The following is a 13,905-nucleotide window of genomic DNA, read 5'->3' as shown; positions in this document are numbered from 1 at the left end:
CCTGCAAACTTTTCTGATAATATGTTTTCACTTTTTCATTATGGGATATTGAATGTAGAGCGGTTGGGCAAAAATGGGAAATGTATTTTATCTCTACAAAGTGAAATGTGCCAAAAACAATCTGCTGCGTGTTCAGTTACACAGGACTACTCGTACAGTTTACTTGTTTTTTTATTTAAGGCCAGTAATTTCAATATATTACTCAATTACCTTTGATGCTTTATTTTTGAGCAAAAAAAATCTTAATTATGTTTTGTATTTGTTATTACACTATTGTTCATCCATTTATATGAAGTTCTAAACTTGGCTTGTCTTAACCTTCCTAACCCCCAACCTTTTAGTTATGCCCACTCCTCCCATCCATACATTGGTGTCCCTCTGGTTCAAATGCAACTCATAAAGGCATCCCAATGCCCCGTAAACCTATGGACATCAATCCAACCCCAAGATATGAGCCATGCATTAAGTCTTTCAATCTCCTCAGCCATACCTGAACTGAGTGTGGCACAGTCAGAACTTAGGAGAACACCACATTGTCAGTTCTGCTCCTTAACCTGGCACTTAAATCTTGGATTGTTGAACTGGAAGTCTGCCCATACATTGGTCTTCTGTTCCAAAATGACAATTGAGAACTAAATTTTCACCTACTCTGGCCATGAGCCTGTTCATCCTTCCAAGGAGGTGTCCCTAATGTCCATCAGGTAGGCAGCACACCTTACAAGAGTCTAACCACACAATAAGACAAACGCAAATCTCAATTCCTTTAGTAATCAAGTCCTGCACTATCATTATTTTTCTCCTTCTGCTGGACTGATTTTCAGGGGACCCATTGGGGCTCCTCCACCCTACCTACCACCTCAGAGTTGTCAGAGTCACCGTTAGGCCCCACAAGATCCTGAAATTGTTTGGCCACTTAAAAGCTCTGAGTTTCGGCACTTGCACAATGTGCACCTGTAGCCTTTAGTGTTCTAGTCATGAAATACCTGTTTCTACCTATCTGCTTGAAATCTTCTCCCTAGTGCACATTATCCCCGTAAAAGACACGTGGGCAAGATCTGACAGTTTCCTACTCCAACACAGGTTAGCCACCTCCTCCATACGTTCAGTGACCCTAACTGCAAGGTGTTGGATGAGTTGGCCTCTTCCGCACATGTAGACACCTTGGAAGCAGGCCTCATCAAAGTCAACATCCAGGACGTTCCACTATTATTATTATTATTTTTTTTTTCAAAAGTTCTCTTTATCACTTTCAGGCCTCCATGAGACACACAGAGATGGTGTGTTTGAATCTACAAGAACTTTGGAGGATCAGGCATCTCCTGGTGATCCACGTACCAGGTCTGTGGGCTTTGAGACTCGATACACAGAGCTGATGGTCATCAAACAGTTCAAAAGATCTTACAGTGAGAGACACCATGAACTTGTGAAGATGGGGAGAACTCATGCAAAGCTAATAGAGGAGCGGACAAAAGAGAAATGTGAGCGAATCTGGACTGAGCAGCTTTTTAGTAGGAGTCCTGGAAGTGAGACTGCCCCTCACATTGTAGTGGTCAGTGGGGTGGCTGGAATTGGGAAGACCACCATGGTCCAGAAGATTATGTTTGACTGGGCCAGAGGCACTCAGTATCAGAGATTTGCATTTGTGCTCCTGTTTAAATTCAGGGAGCTCAACCTACAGCCACAGATGTCTCTGACTAAGCTGATTGAAAGCCACTATAAATATCTCAATGACCTGAGACTGAAGGAACTCCTGCAGAAACCTGAACAGAAACCTGAATCTCTCCTCTTTATATTTGATGGTCTGGATGAGTACAAACACAAACTGGACTTCACACAAAGGCAGCTCTGCTCAAACCCAGATGACTTCTTTCCTGTCCACATTTTGGTCTCCAGCCTGGTCAGAAGGACATTACTGAAGGGCTGTACAGTCCTGATAACAACCAGACCAACAGCCCTGGAGTCCCTGGACATGGAGAGAGTTGATCGATTTGCAGAGATCCTGGGGTTCTTCCCTGAACAAAGGCTGATGTACTTTAAGAAGTTCTTTGGTGATGCTGATCAGGGCTCTGAGGCTTTTCAGTATGTGGAGGAGAACGCCATCCTGTACACCATGTGTTTCAACCCCTCGTACTGCTGGATTATCTGCTCTGTGCTGAAGAGCCACTTCATGACACCTGAAGAAGAGCAAGGAGCTGCCCCCAGAACTGTCACTGAGCTCTTTGTGATGTTCCTTCACAACATCCTCACCAATCACAAGCGAGAAGACAAAGACCAGCGAGAGATTCTGGTCAAACTAGGAAAGATGGCTTATTATGGGGTGGTGAACAGAACTCTTGTGTTTTATGACAAGTTTGAGATGTCCACCTTTGGTCTCCAGCCAGTTCTGTCCTCTCCATTCCTCTCAGGTTTCCTCAAAGAAATCCTTCAGAGTGAAAGCACTCTGGAGCACACGACATACACATTCTACCACCTCACCCTACAGGAGTTCATTGCTGCCTGCTCCTTCTACCTCGATCCATCAGGGGGTGTGGAGGAGCTGCTTGAGAAGCTGGAGTCATGTAAAGATGGCCGGTTTGAGATTCTTACTCAATTTTTAGCAGGACTGGCCAGGGATTCTGTGTTTAAAACACTGGGGGGAGTCCTGGGGAAGTTTGAGAAGAAAACAGCAAAGCAGATACTGGAGTGGGTGAAAAAGAAAGCTGAACAGGCACTACGGGAACGAGATAAAAGTGAAGCTCTGCGAGTGTGTCAGTGGCTCTTTGAGACTCAGAATAAGACATTAATCACAGATGCCATTGGGAAGGATTTAAAAATGGACTTTAGTAAGATGACTTTATCTCCTCTGGACTGTGCTGTGCTGGGCTCTGTCATCAGCTCCTGTGGAGAACTTGAGGAGCTCAACCTGACATACACACACCTTACTCCAGAGTGCATCATGAGACTGGCGCCGGGGCTCATCTGCTGCAGACGTGTCAAGTGAGTAATACAACCTTCATGAGTTTAGTTTCACTGTCTGTGGACACTGAGGGTGACATTAGTGTGTCCATCAGGGGGTATCAGGTCTACAAATAGATGAGGGTCCACGTCAGAACATACACTGCTGTGTGTCACAGTGTCACCTAAAAGCCAACAAAGCAGCTAAATAACAACAGAAATCTCAACACAAATAATATTTTATGCTTGGCTTGTATTTAAGATTCTTTCAACGTAGAAATTAACAGCCAGCCATGTTGGAAGTCAATTGTAACTTTCTAAATGAGTTTTACAAAATTAATTTTGATATCATTATTCGACAAGTATGTACAATTTAAATCTTTTTTTTTTTTGCAATTTATGTGGTGGATTAATTTTAAAACATTTTTTAATATCTGTGGGAACAAGTGACTGTAACAGCCACAATAAATAAGTAATACATTTTTGTTAAATGTTCAGTTTTGTCCAAAGAAACTATAACAGGACACTTCTTTTAACATAGAGAATGATAAAGATCAAAAACACCCCAATGTCTGTAGAGCAGTGACAAGTGACAAGGACACAACCTGTGTGTGGTCATCAGTAAACAGAAACCGGTGTGTAACTAGACATTGAAACATCATTATCAAAATTCAGTGTTTTTATTGGAAACAGAGGAACAGAAACACCTCCGGCTAACAGTTCTTCTGAGATTGAAACTCTTTTTTAATGAAGTCGATATGAAACATGCCTTGGCTCATTCAATAGTTCACATGCCAGTGTGCCAGAGTGCTGCCATTGTGCCTGTGCTCCTCACAGAACAGTCGTCTTCTGTCACTGACATGGTGTGTGCTATAGAATGCAAAGTTATTATACGTGAGTGCTCAGCTATTTCAAGTGTACTGTATATTTATGTGCATATTTTTTTAAAAAAGTGATAGATATAATATGCCTAGTTTGTCATGAAAATGTAAAGCAATATCTTTGTAAACTGAAATGTGGATTTAAAACAGTAGAGTTGGGGGGGCAACACGTAGCAGAATTATTGTGGTTAAGAGCTGGTAATTGAAGGGTCCATGTAGATCATGGAGGAGACGTCACATTTGGGGAGAATGGACTGGCAAGTACATCACAGATGCTAATGTCCATTAGTCTGTCTGTATGGCCACCAGTGCATATACTGAAAGATCCAGGGATGGATTGTCTTACAGAATTGAGGACAGTAAAGCAGATGGTGTCACCTCTGAGCCCCAGTGACGTGTGATGTGGAGCTGACAGTGTGAATGTTGATGCAGTGAATGATGCAGATGAAAACACGTGGCGATGTGTAGGAGATGTCAGTGGGCATGCATGGCAGTAACAGAGTGCAGCAAAGGAAGGAGACAGCAGACGGCACAAGCCATATGACCACCTGGCTCATTACAATACATATCTATGGGCCTTCTATGTTAAATATTCATCCAGAAATAAAGATTTTTCTAATGAAGTAAAATCCTGGAATATATCTACTTTGTTACCCGAGGTGTTTACTGTATTAGAGAAACATAACAGTGGCACACTTTATAAATAAAGGGGGGCTGTTGCTGTGGGCTGTACCCTCAGCTCTGCTTTATCTTGTATACAGTATTTGGACCCTTACCACAGGATAGGAAATATTTTTGTATGGGGCTGTTATACTGACTGAACTCCAAGGGTATTTTATTAAAAGAAAAAGGAGGGTCATTAAGCAAAATCTGACAAATATCACTTTACCTTCTATTTTTTTTTCTCCTATTGTGTCTCGGTTTAATTATCTGCCTCAGGTGGGGTGCGGTGTGTGTGTGTGGGAGTTTAGTTTTGTTCTTACATAATCAAAAATCAGTTATTGTTGTTGGTTTCCATTTACTGTATTCCTTTTTCATTTTGTCAAAAAACAAAAAAAAGAATACAGCTGAGAGCCCCTGCAGTAGATGACACGATGCTGGACTTACTGTATAATGGGAATATAGCAGCTTCACTGGGACAGATGTGTAACGTGGCACTTGTCATGTGAGGAAATGTTGACAACAGAGACAAATTTAGTGTCTTCGGGTCTGAAAATGAAAATAAATTGTTAAAAGCGACTCTGTCTCTCTGTCTTTATCTCTCAATGTCTTCATGTCCTTTCTCTTCATCTCCACAGCCTGATGTCATGTCATCTCACCACTGAATGTTGCACAACTCTCTCCTCAGTTCTTACTGCTGGACACTCACGACTGACTGAGCTGGACCTGAGTGGAAACGACCTGGGGGATTCAGGGGTGTCTGAGCTGTGTAAGGACCTGAGGGACCCAAACTGTAAATTAAAGAAAGTGAGGTGAGGAGACAAGGAGTGTGTGTGTGTGTTGATTTTATAAATGTAATAAACTATTCACCAACATTCAGTCACATTGACTTCTCTTCCTCTCTCTTTATCTCCACAGCCTGGAGTCATGTCATCTCACCTCTGGATGTTGCTCAGCTCTCTCCTCAGCTCTCTCTGCTCCACACTCACTACTGACTGAGTTGTACGTGAAAGACAATGAACTGAAGGATTCAGGAGCGATTGAGTTGTGTGAGGGGCTGAGGAGCAAACACTGTAAATTAGAAAAACTGAGGTGAGGAAATGAGAAAGATATGTGTGTGTGTTGGATTTTTGGAATTCTAGCAACTACACAGATTGTGAGTGATGAAATGAAAGAAATGGAAATAAGGACCATGTTTAAAAATTGAATGAAAACTCCTGACAAGGCTGCAGTGTCATCTGAGCCATCAGGTTTCCAAGTGTTACTTTTGTTGTTTTCTACCTGAAGATGTAAGAGTTTTTGCTGTCACTCACATTCGGTCACTCAGCTTCTGTTAATCTCCTCTCTCTTTATCCCCACAGCCTGGCCTCATGTCATCTCACCTCTGGATGTTGCTCAGCTCTCTCCTCGGCTCTCTCTGATGAACACTCACAGCTGACTGAACTGGAACTGAATCAGAATGAACTGGGGGATTCAGGAGTGACTGAGTTGTGTGAGGGGCTGAAGAACAAAAACTGTAAAATAAAGAAACTTAAGTGAGTGAAAAAGGGAGTGAGTCAGTGTGTGTGCTGGTATTAAGAATTTTATCCCAGTAGCCTTATAAATGTCATTATTAATGTTGTTGACTTCATGCCAATCTGCAGTGTCACCTGAGTTGTCAGATTTACTGAGATTAGTTGACTTGCTAACATGATGAACTGTTCCCATTCATTGTGTCTTCTCTTCCTCTCCCTTTATCTCTACAGCCTGTGGTCATGTTCTCTGACCTCCAGATGCTGCTCAGCTCTATCCTCAGCTCTTTCTTCTCCACACTCACCACTGTTTGAGCTGGACCTGGGTATCAATCAACTGGGGGATTTAGGAATGACTGAGCTGTGTGAGGGCCTGAGGAGTGAAAACTGCAAATTAGAGAAACTGAGGTGAGGAAATGAGAAAGATGTGTGTGTTGGATTTTTGGAATTCTAGCAACTGCACAGATTGTGAATGATGAAATGAAAGAAATGGAAATAAGGACCATGTTTAAAAATTAAATGAAAACTCCTGACAAGGAAGCCATCAGGTTTTCAAGTGTTACTTTTGTTGTTTTCTACCTGAAGATGTCAGCATTTTTGCTATCACTCACATTCGGTCACTCAGCTCTGTTAATCTCCTCTCTCTTTCTCACTACAGCCTGTGGTCATGTCATCTCACCTCTGGATGTTGCTCAGCTCTCTCCTCGGCACTCTCTGATGAACACTCACAGCTGACTGAACTTGAACTGAATCAGAATGAACTGGGGGATTCAGGAGTGACTGAGCTGTGTGAGGGGCTGAAGAACAAAAACTGTAAATTAGAGAAACTGAGGTGAGTGGAAAAGTGAGTGTTTGTTGGTATTAAGAATTTTATCCCAGTAGCCTTACAGATGTCAATATTAATCGTGTTGACTTCATGGCAGGCTGCAGGGTCACCTGAGTTGTCAGATGTTTTATTTTTAATATGATGAATTATTACTATCACTCACTCGCCTCCTCTCTCTTTATCTCCACAGTCTGTGGTCATGTCATCTCATCTCCGGATGTTGCTCAGCTCTCTCGTCTGCTCTTTCTGCTCCACATTCACCACTGCTTGACCTGAACCTGATGGGCAATAATCTAGGGGATTCCGGAGTGACTGAGCTGTGTGAGGGGCTGAGGAGTGAAAACTGTAAATTAGAGAGACTGAGGTGAGAAGAAGAGAGTTGAGAAGTGAGAGTTTAAACTACACATAGTTATGCTAGGCCAGACAGCAACCTCACCTAACTTATCACATTAGTCAAGCTGACTTACTATTTTTCATTGTTACATTGTCACATTCTGAATCACACAAATAATTTTTTGGATGCACAGCTCATTCTTGAACTTTTAGGCAAAGATTTGGAATCTTTTAGTAAAGAGTAAAGAAAAACGTAAAAGACAAAAGTGCAGAAAATAAATATTCAATCAAACTTGACTCAATTTCTGTCTTCCTAAAATTAATAAAACTGAAATGCGACTTCTTCGGTGCTCCTGTGCAGGACGTGGTGAAACTCCACAACCGGGTAAAGGCTGTTTGTGTTAGCGAGACGAGCACTTTAAAGACTTTTAGTAAAGAAGATATGAGACTTGAGTGCTAAGACACCTAACACACAGCTGATCCTGGATCTCTCTGACCAGGTTTGTTTGAAGGTGTGTTTTCTTTGAAGCTAACCCCGGTCTAGAAACCCATAATGCAGTGTGTCTGCTCCATACGTCACAACGTCAACATCAGAATTGTCACTGGCACTCTCAGTCACTCACCTTCTGTCCTCATCTCTCTTTATCTTTACAGCCTGTCTAAATGTGGTCTCACCTCTGGATGTTGCTCCGCTCTCTCGTCGGCTCTCTCTGCTCCGCATTCACCACTTACCGAGCTGAGCCTGATTGAGATTCACTTGGAAGATTCAGGAGTGGCTGAGCTGTGTGAGGGGCTGAGGAGCACAAACTGCAAATTACGGAAATTGTGGTGAGTAAAACCCTGTGTATGTGTAACAGCCTGAGCCTGCCATTGCACATGTAGAAGTGTGGCCTACCATATTAGGAGCCTTTTCACCAGTGAGTGAGAGACACTTGACCTTTTGCTCATCTCGATGAAATGACTGCTTAGTAATCCAAAGGTCTCAGGTTTGTGACTGATGGTCTGCATTCAGCTGGTGACACCACAAAATCATTTCCTTAGCAGAGACAAATATTGCCATGTCTAAATTTCTGAAGGGAGGTGGCAAGTGTGCCACCAGTTCGAGTGTGCATTGAAGAAGGAGGCTGAGTGAGAGTCAACCTGATGTCACACATACCGAGGTGTGCTGGTGCAGCTTAGAAGATGTCCCATTTGTAGAGTGGGAAGTTCTCCTTCGTGGCTCATAGTGATGTGAGAGCTTCTTTGTAATCCAATGGTCGTTGGTTTATGGCAGGTAGATGTCAATTTTTAAACAATCATAGTGTGTGTGTGTGTGTGTTTTGGTTTTATTAATTTAATTCTAGCAAATGGATGAGAGTTGGTACTTCTAGGATGCTAGAAGGCCACAGAAACATTTTAACATTAGTGTTGTACTCGTCACATCCACACTTGCTGCCTTCTAGTACCTGAGGAAGTGGAAGCACATTCATAATACGATTTTTCCTGTGTGTAGTTGAGGTCTTGTATGTCCTGACTTTGTGATGGCAGTCCTCCCTGCTGGTCACTTTCAGTGTTGCTATTCCTGATTCCTTCACATTAGATTGATCAGATCTGCATTGGCTCAGATAAGGTGATTGGTGACCTCAGTGAAAGTGTTCACATTCCAGTGCACTCCAGACTGAGGTCAGATTCTGAAGGGTCAGCACAGCTAACATGGTGACAGGTGGCCCATCCTCAACATCAGAGGCTCTTTTTGTTCTCTGTGTCTTGTCTGTTTTATTTTTCTGATTTGTCATCACACAGTTTAGTTTCTTTATTAAGTAGACATCCTCTCCTAATGCTTTCCACAACTTGTTGTCCTCTCTCTTGGTATCTTCAGTAATGAGAAGGAGAGTTGTAATCAGACAGGGCAGCAGAAATGACCAGAGAGACAATGGGAAAACAGAGGAGGATATGTGGGACTGAAAGAGCAGCTGGGTGATGACAAAGATAAAAACCAACTGGACAAGTTGTCAGTCCTAAAGGCAAGTCAAGGGGGGTGGGGTTAACAGAAACAACGGGAGCAACAGCAGAAACATAAGGCAGCAAGAAGGGCTGATGAAGAGTAGTGACAGTGAACTGAGCTGAGGCGATGAGAGCTCAGTGCTCAACTAGTGAAGGAAAACATGACACCTCAACAGCAACCACAAGTGGTGGAGTGAAGAATCAGACAACAGGGATAAAGGGAATTGAGGGGAAAGAAGCTTAGAAATAAATGGAGCATCACAAGGTCAGAGGAACATGGAGACAAGTGAAGCAAACAAAGAAAAGGAAGACTGGTCAGGAGATGGTTCAGCATCTTTTAGTGTAAAATTAAATCAAGACAAATCAGAGAGGCTTCTCCTGGTGTCAGCAAAGTGTAACAAAAAAATGGAACCTAAAAATGCATGAACTAACAAACTCAAACCTGTTACAGTTAATGAACTGCAGGATTCTGCAGACGCCCTGCTCAGACTTGCTGATCCAAGGACCCTGTTTGACATCCAGTTAAAAAGTGTGGAACTGTGGGGAAGACATGTCAGGGAAAGACTTCTAGGGTATTAAATCAAATTGAAGTGATGTGGGGTTAACTCGTACCTCTGTCTCCTCCACAGGGTGTTCCCTTTAGAGAACACTGAGAATGTGAAAAGAAACCTGATGTCACTACAGGAGGAGCTGATCAGATCAGGACGGCAGATAGACATCAGTGTATGAGAAGAGCAGATTTGTGACCAAACATTGATGGCGCCCCTTGTCAGCTCATTTCCTCTACTGAAGGTTTTGCTTTGGACTTTCTCCAACTTTTATTTTTTCAATTTTGACTTGATTTGTTCCTAAGGGAATTGAATGAATAAATACTTTAATGGATAGATACTCACACACTATGGTCTGAACGCACTCTAGAATGACTAAAAAGCAAGGAAAATTTAAAAAGAAGAAAACCTCTGACTTGACAGTCCCAGTCACAAGTGGTCTTATTCAGGCATATCACTGTTGGTATAAAGAAGCCCCCGCAGCATTTCATGACACACTTTGGCTGAATAATTTGTTGGCTGAAAGTCTTCAGTGTTGGTGTCAGAGAGGGGATGTGCAGCATGGCACTAAGTTTTCTTTAAATTCTCTCCTCCACTATGACCTCCATGGGTCCAGAGTGTGTCCTATAGCTGAGTCTGCCCTTTTAATTAGCCTATTGATTCAGTGGTCCTCTCTTGACATGATGTTACCAGCCCAGCACACCACACTGACCATCACAGAGTTGTTGAAGATGCGAAGGATATCACTTCTCTTATTAAAGTAGTGCTGTCACCTAAGGAAAAAGATCCTACCCTGCCCTTTCTTTATAGTTCCTCTGTGTTCTGAGTCCAGTCCAGCCTCTCATTAATGTGGACTCCCTAGTACTTGTAGGAGTGCACATGTTGACCTTTGACACAAACCACTATTCTTGTCTTAGTGTTTCCATCTCAGTGCCTCAGAGCTCAGTGATTACATGATAACCAATCCAAAGAGAACTGTGACAACAGTGCCACCTTGAGTCTGCCCTCAGCTTTACAGTATTTATTTCACACTGTCAAAATAATGAAAATGGACTTATATGTGTGGAAACGGGACACAGGAGGACAAAGTGATGGGAAGCGGCCATCAGTCAGTAAAACAAGCAGCATAAGTGGAACACCTGAAATGTTCATTTTAACATAACAGAGCATATATAGCTGTATCCAGCAGGAGGCGTTAGCTCCGTGGGAATGAGTCCTTTTGTAATTGTGAAACTATATAGATATGATATAAAAAGGCGATACCCTCCACCCCCCACCCCTTTAGTGATACGGCGGTAAGAAATCACATAGGAGAAATAACTTTGCTTTATTTAATGACGGCTTATGCTGCATAACAGACAAAGGAAGCCAATAGCAAGAACCCAGTTCAGGACTGGGGGCCGGATGTGCAGAGTCTGCCATTTTTGCCATGCAGTGGAAGGATTTTCAGGATCAGATGATATTATCTCCATTCCATCCGTTGGCATCAAAGGTGTGCCGGGCAATGTTCCAAGACTTTATACTTTTTTTCCACGTGTAGGCCCCCACATCGGTGAATCATGCCATTCCAAACAAAGCAAAAGAGGATAAAATTTCATGCTGACTTTGACAGACAAAAATAGTATACAACAGTTCTCAGTCTGACTGCCCATTTCCCAGTTGTGTCTATCTGTCTTGTCTTCTAATGGTTGCCTAGCAGTTCTATATGGTGAACTCCTGTGCTAAATCTGGCTCTGTGTCAACTGTGTATGTGAGTAGAAAAAGGCAGTTTTATAAGATATATTTGCAGTACAGTGACATATTAAGCTTATGCTTATTACAATAGCCCCACTCTACAAGAACACATATTGCAATGTCGAATTGTGACTGTATGAAGTCACAAAGTAGTGAAGAAAATTAATACTTTTAATATAAATCAATACACTTACTGGTGTTGTAATGTAGGCAGCAGTGAAGATTCTGAATTTTCAGCATGTCACTGTGCTCTGTGTATTTAATAAGCTCTGCACTCATATAAATATCCTGCTTATGAAATATTAAGCTTTTATTTATAATAAAAAAATATTTTTATTTCTTAATATTGTCACTATACTCTGTGTATTTAATAAACTTTGTATATACATGCGTACAGTGGGTATAGAAAAGAATCCCCCCTTTGAAATATTCCCATTTTTTTGCTTTACAGCCTTAAATGAAAACACACAAACCACTTTTTTTCCAGTTTTATTTACTCAATGTAATCTTTAACATCCAAGTGAAAAATAACACAGCTACAGTTCAGAAGAATTTTAATTAGTAAAAAACAAGAAATCTGGAGATGAATAAAGGATCACTCCCTCCTAAACTCAATCAGGTGTCCGTGCCCACCATTTCCATTGCGGTTACTGGTGTCCTCCCCCCTGTGCTCAGTTGTAATGAGTGTGATTAGTGAAGCTGTTCCTGCTCCATTCATTCCTTTGCTTGGTAGAGCAACTGACAGCAAACAACTGACTATGGGTGGCAAGTCAACTTTCAAAAGATCTCAGGGACAGAGTTGTGGACAGACATAAGACAGGAGACGGAGACAAAAAACATCTCAAAGGCTTCATCAATCTCAAGGAGCTCAGTAAAGTCCATAATAAAGAAGTGCCAAGTGTTTGGTACTACTAGGACCCTCCCTGGATCCGGCCATCCCTCCAAACTGGATGGAAGAGCCAATCCCAGCCAACACAGAACGCAAGGCAGGAAACAAACCCTGGACAGGGCACCAGCCCACCACAGGGCACACACACCCACACACCAAGCACACATTAGGGACAATTTAGAATCACCAATGCACCTAACCTGCATGTATTTGGACTGTGGGAGGAAACCCACAAAGACACGGGGAGAACATGCAAACTCCACACAGGGAAATGAAGCAGACTGGTCTCCTAACTGCAAGGCACCAGCGCTACCCACTGCGCCACAGTGCCGCCCTTATATATATTATGTACTATATATATATATATATATATATATACATACAATGTCTGTCCACTTTTCATGAGAGAACTACTGAACAGATTTAGATCATGTTTTTTTCTGTAATTTACTTGAACATTATCATAGTGCTCATGCGGTGCTGATTTATTTGCGCGTATCCAAGAGAGAGACTGTGGGCCAAGGGTAGGGGAGCGGGGCCCTCCTCACTCACACGTCAGCCTCCATTTGAGTCACTTTACCTCTCGCCACGTGTTGGAGTGTATCTTGCCTCCACTTAACTAACGATACTTGCTTGTTAAACAGACATCATCTAGATCACAGCTATGTGTGTGTTTTATAGGGTAGCTGCTGATTGGCAGAGATATCATGGCCACATGCTCTTTCACTAATATGTGGGCAGAGCCATGGGTGACAGCTAGTATTAGATATTAGGGTCTGATTTTGTGTCATCACTCTTGAACTGTTCTAAGAATATGATTTTGCTACTTATGTTTCAGCTCTATTATAGAGACTATAAGTTAAAGCAGACAAAAACCCAAAAGTATTATAATGGAAATCATTTCCATTTAATTTTTTATCTTTGCATTTTATTTTTGTGCTTTTTGGATTTTTCTGGTCTCAGAACTTAAGGGTGTGATGTCAACTTAGGGGTTTCAAAGAATAGCTAAGCAGCATTAGGGATGTTAACTACCTGACTGTGAGACATTCGACTTTGTCAGGTGACCACACTTGTTAAAGTGCAGGGTGGACCTAAAGGTCTCTGGGGTCACTATTGCCCCCACATCTCTCACCCCTTAGTCTAGCAAAGAGATATTGATAACTTGGGTATCCCTCCAGATCCGGTCTGTACAAAAGGTAAAAAAAGATTTTTAATTTCCTAAAAATTCCTAACATTCCAGCTACAAATTTCTTTTACTATCTTCAAATCAGGAACTTTGTTAAACAGAACCTTCCAGATTTTCCTCATCTGGCACCCTCATCCACGCTGGAAAATTTATTGCTCAATTTAAAGGAGTTAGACTCCATCTCTACAATATATAAAATCCTTTTACAATCCCTTACTTTCAAAGATCCAAGAGGACACTGGGAAAATGACCTCTCAATTAATATATCAGAAAAGGAGTGGAAAGTAGCAATGCAGAGAATTCACTCAAGCTCCATATGCAAAGCATACAATTATACAACTCAAAATTATATATCGAGCACATCTGTCTCGACTAAAACTCTCCAAAATGTTTCCAGGGCATGATCCAACCTGTGAACGC

The 13,905-nt window shown here is 42.0% G+C and overlaps 1 protein-coding gene across 4 annotated transcripts in view; it reads left to right on the top strand.

Annotated features, from left to right (window-relative positions):
- The window catches only part of LOC120533499 (NACHT, LRR and PYD domains-containing protein 3-like), a 33,304-nt gene extending 23,096 nt beyond the window's left edge, over positions 1 to 10,208 (top strand). For 3 of the 4 annotated variants that reach the window (XM_039760400.1, XM_039760397.1, XM_039760399.1), the window contains exons 6-14: positions 1,254 to 2,976; positions 5,114 to 5,287; positions 5,394 to 5,567; positions 5,837 to 6,010; positions 6,221 to 6,394; positions 6,645 to 6,818; positions 7,003 to 7,176; positions 7,800 to 7,973; positions 9,758 to 10,208. In XM_039760400.1, the coding sequence (XP_039616334.1) occupies positions 1,254 to 2,976; positions 5,114 to 5,287; positions 5,394 to 5,567; positions 5,837 to 6,010; positions 6,221 to 6,394; positions 6,645 to 6,818; positions 7,003 to 7,176; positions 7,800 to 7,973; positions 9,758 to 9,857 (3,041 nt within the window). In that variant the 3' untranslated portion in view covers positions 9,858 to 10,208. Of the gene's footprint in view, positions 1 to 1,253; positions 2,977 to 5,113; positions 5,288 to 5,393; positions 5,568 to 5,836; positions 6,011 to 6,220; positions 6,395 to 6,644; positions 6,819 to 7,002; positions 7,177 to 7,799; positions 7,974 to 9,003; positions 9,328 to 9,757 lie in introns of those variants that run through there. The other variant, XM_039760401.1, reaches the window with a different exon arrangement.
- Positions 10,209 to 13,905: the final 3,697 nt, after the last annotated feature.

Source organism: Polypterus senegalus, chromosome 8, assembly GCF_016835505.1.
Source record: "Polypterus senegalus isolate Bchr_013 chromosome 8, ASM1683550v1, whole genome shotgun sequence".
NCBI lineage: Eukaryota > Metazoa > Chordata > Cladistia > Polypteriformes > Polypteridae > Polypterus > Polypterus senegalus.
The sequence above is the reverse complement of the archived record's forward strand: the minus strand, read 5'-3'. Positions and strand labels throughout refer to the sequence as shown.